At 52.7% G+C, this 2,070-nt stretch overlaps 1 protein-coding gene across 1 annotated transcript in view; it reads left to right on the plus strand.

Moving 5' to 3' along the window:
* LOC105539698 (cationic amino acid transporter 3-like) overlaps window positions 1-2,070 on the plus strand; it is a 22,930-nt gene that overhangs the window by 6,977 nt on the left and 13,883 nt on the right. Inside the window, exons 4-6 of the mRNA XM_011980110.1 lie at window positions 974-1,086; window positions 1,253-1,475; window positions 1,640-1,779. Coding sequence (XP_011835500.1) covers window positions 974-1,086; window positions 1,253-1,475; window positions 1,640-1,779 — 476 coding nt within the window. The remainder of the gene's footprint in view (window positions 1-973; window positions 1,087-1,252; window positions 1,476-1,639; window positions 1,780-2,070) is intronic.

Genomic DNA, 2,070 nt, shown 5'->3' on the forward strand with positions numbered 1-2,070 from the left:
AATAAGAGATGGGGTTTTACCATGTTGGCCAGGCTGGTCTCGAACTCCTGACCTCAAGTGATCTGCCCACCTCTGCCTCCCAAAGTGCTAGGATTTCAGGTGTGAGCCACTGTGCCTGGCCTGTTTTTTTATTTTAAAATTTATTTTTATTTTTATTTTTTGAGACAGAGTCTCGCTCTGTTGCCCAGGCTAAAGTTCAGTGGCACAATCTTGGCTCACTGCAACCTCTACCTCCCAGGTTCAAGCGATTCTCCTGCTTCAGCCTCCTGAGTATCTGGGATTACAGGTGCCTGCCACCACACCTGGCCAATTTGTTTGGTTTTTATTTTTTTATTTTTTTAGTAGAGATGGGGTTTCGCCATGTTGGCCAGGCTGGTCTCAAACTCCTGACCTCAGGTGATCTGCCCACCTTAGCCTCTCAAAGTGCTGGGATTACAGGTGTGAACCACTCACTGCTCCTAGCCTAAAATTTATTTTTATTTTTTGAAACAGGGTCTTGCTCTGTCCCTCAGGCTGGAGTGCTTTAGCATGATCATGGCTCACTGCAGCCTCTGCCTCCCAGGCTCAAGCGATCATCTAGAGTAGCTAGGACTATAGGTGTGCACCACCGCACCTAGCTAAGTTTTTAATTTTTTGTAGAGATGGGGTTTTGCCATGTTGCCCAGGCTGGTCTCAGCCTCTGGGCTCAAGATCCACCTAACTCAGCCTCCCAAAGTGCTGGGATTATAGGCGTGAGCCATTGCAACTGGCCAGAGGTGCCCTCTTGGACACAGGAGTGGGGGCTGGGGTGCAGAACCTGGACTATTGTGGGAACAGGGGGAATCTGGGCTGACGGAGCCGGATGACGGGGCGTGGGGAAGGCAGTGGAGGTCCAGGGCTTGTAGAATTAACTGAGCAGTTGGAGTTAACTGAGTCGTCCCAGAAAGACAGCTGCACACCTTACCAATGTTTCTTGTTCCTTCTCTCCCCGCAGCTTGGGCTCACTGGGCTCTGGCGGGTTTGTGCCTTTTGGCTTTGGCGGGATTCTCCATGGAGCAGCTACGTGTTTCTTTGCGTTTGTGGGTTTTAATGGCATCGCCACCACAGGTAACACGGTCGTTCTGTCTCATCGGGGGTTGGGCACAGTTTGGGCTGCCGCTGGGCACAGGTTTCATTAAAGGCTACCCTGCTCTCGGATGGGGAACAGGGAAGAGGGTTTCGCACCCTCGCTTCTGTGCGTCTTCCTGGCCCAGTGCATATACCTGTCCTGCAGGAGAAGAAGCCCTCCACTCTCACCGCTCCATCCCCCTGGGCATCGTGACCTCGATCTTCATCTACTTCTTGGCCTATTTTGGTGTCTCAGCGGCGCTCACCCTCATGGTGCCCTACTACCTGATATGTCCCGAGAACCCCTTGCCGGAGGCTTTTGTCCACATTGGATGGGCCCCCATCAGATATGCTGTGGCCATCGGCACCCTCTGTGCCCTGTCCTCCAGGTCAATGCTGGACGCTCTCTCCCTGTCTGCTGTCTGGTTCTCGGGTGTCCTGGGCCTTGTGTAAAGGGAGGAGACGCTTCACCCACAGAGGTGATGGAGCGGAAGCCCCAGTCCCTCTTGCTTCCTGAGTCCCCATGCGTGTTCCCGTTTTCTCCTGCATGCAGCCTCCTGGGTGTCGTGTTCCCCATGCCTCGCGTGCTCTACTCGATGGCCGAGGACGGGCTCCTTTTCCGTGGACTCGCCCAGATCCACACCCGCACCAGCACCCCTGTGGTGGCCACTGTCGTTTCTGGGACCGTTGCAGGTAAAGGCCCAGAATTCAGGCTTTCTTTCATCCGTTTTCTATGCGTTAGTTCCTCATCCTCTCCTACAGCCCATCCATTTTCACTTTTATTATTATTCATTAATTAAAAAAAAAATTTTTGTCTATTACAAAAGTTTATTTAATAAAAAGTTTAACAGGAAAATGGGACTGGGCTCAGTGGCTCATGCTTATAATCCCAGCACTTTGGGAGGCTGAGGTGGGAGGATCGCTTGAGCCCAGGAGGTTGAGGCTGCAGTGAGCCGAGGTCACGCCACTGCACTCCAGCCTGGG

This window comes from Mandrillus leucophaeus, unplaced genomic scaffold (genome assembly GCF_000951045.1).
Source record: "Mandrillus leucophaeus isolate KB7577 unplaced genomic scaffold, Mleu.le_1.0 Scaffold104, whole genome shotgun sequence".
Lineage (NCBI taxonomy): Eukaryota > Metazoa > Chordata > Mammalia > Primates > Cercopithecidae > Mandrillus > Mandrillus leucophaeus.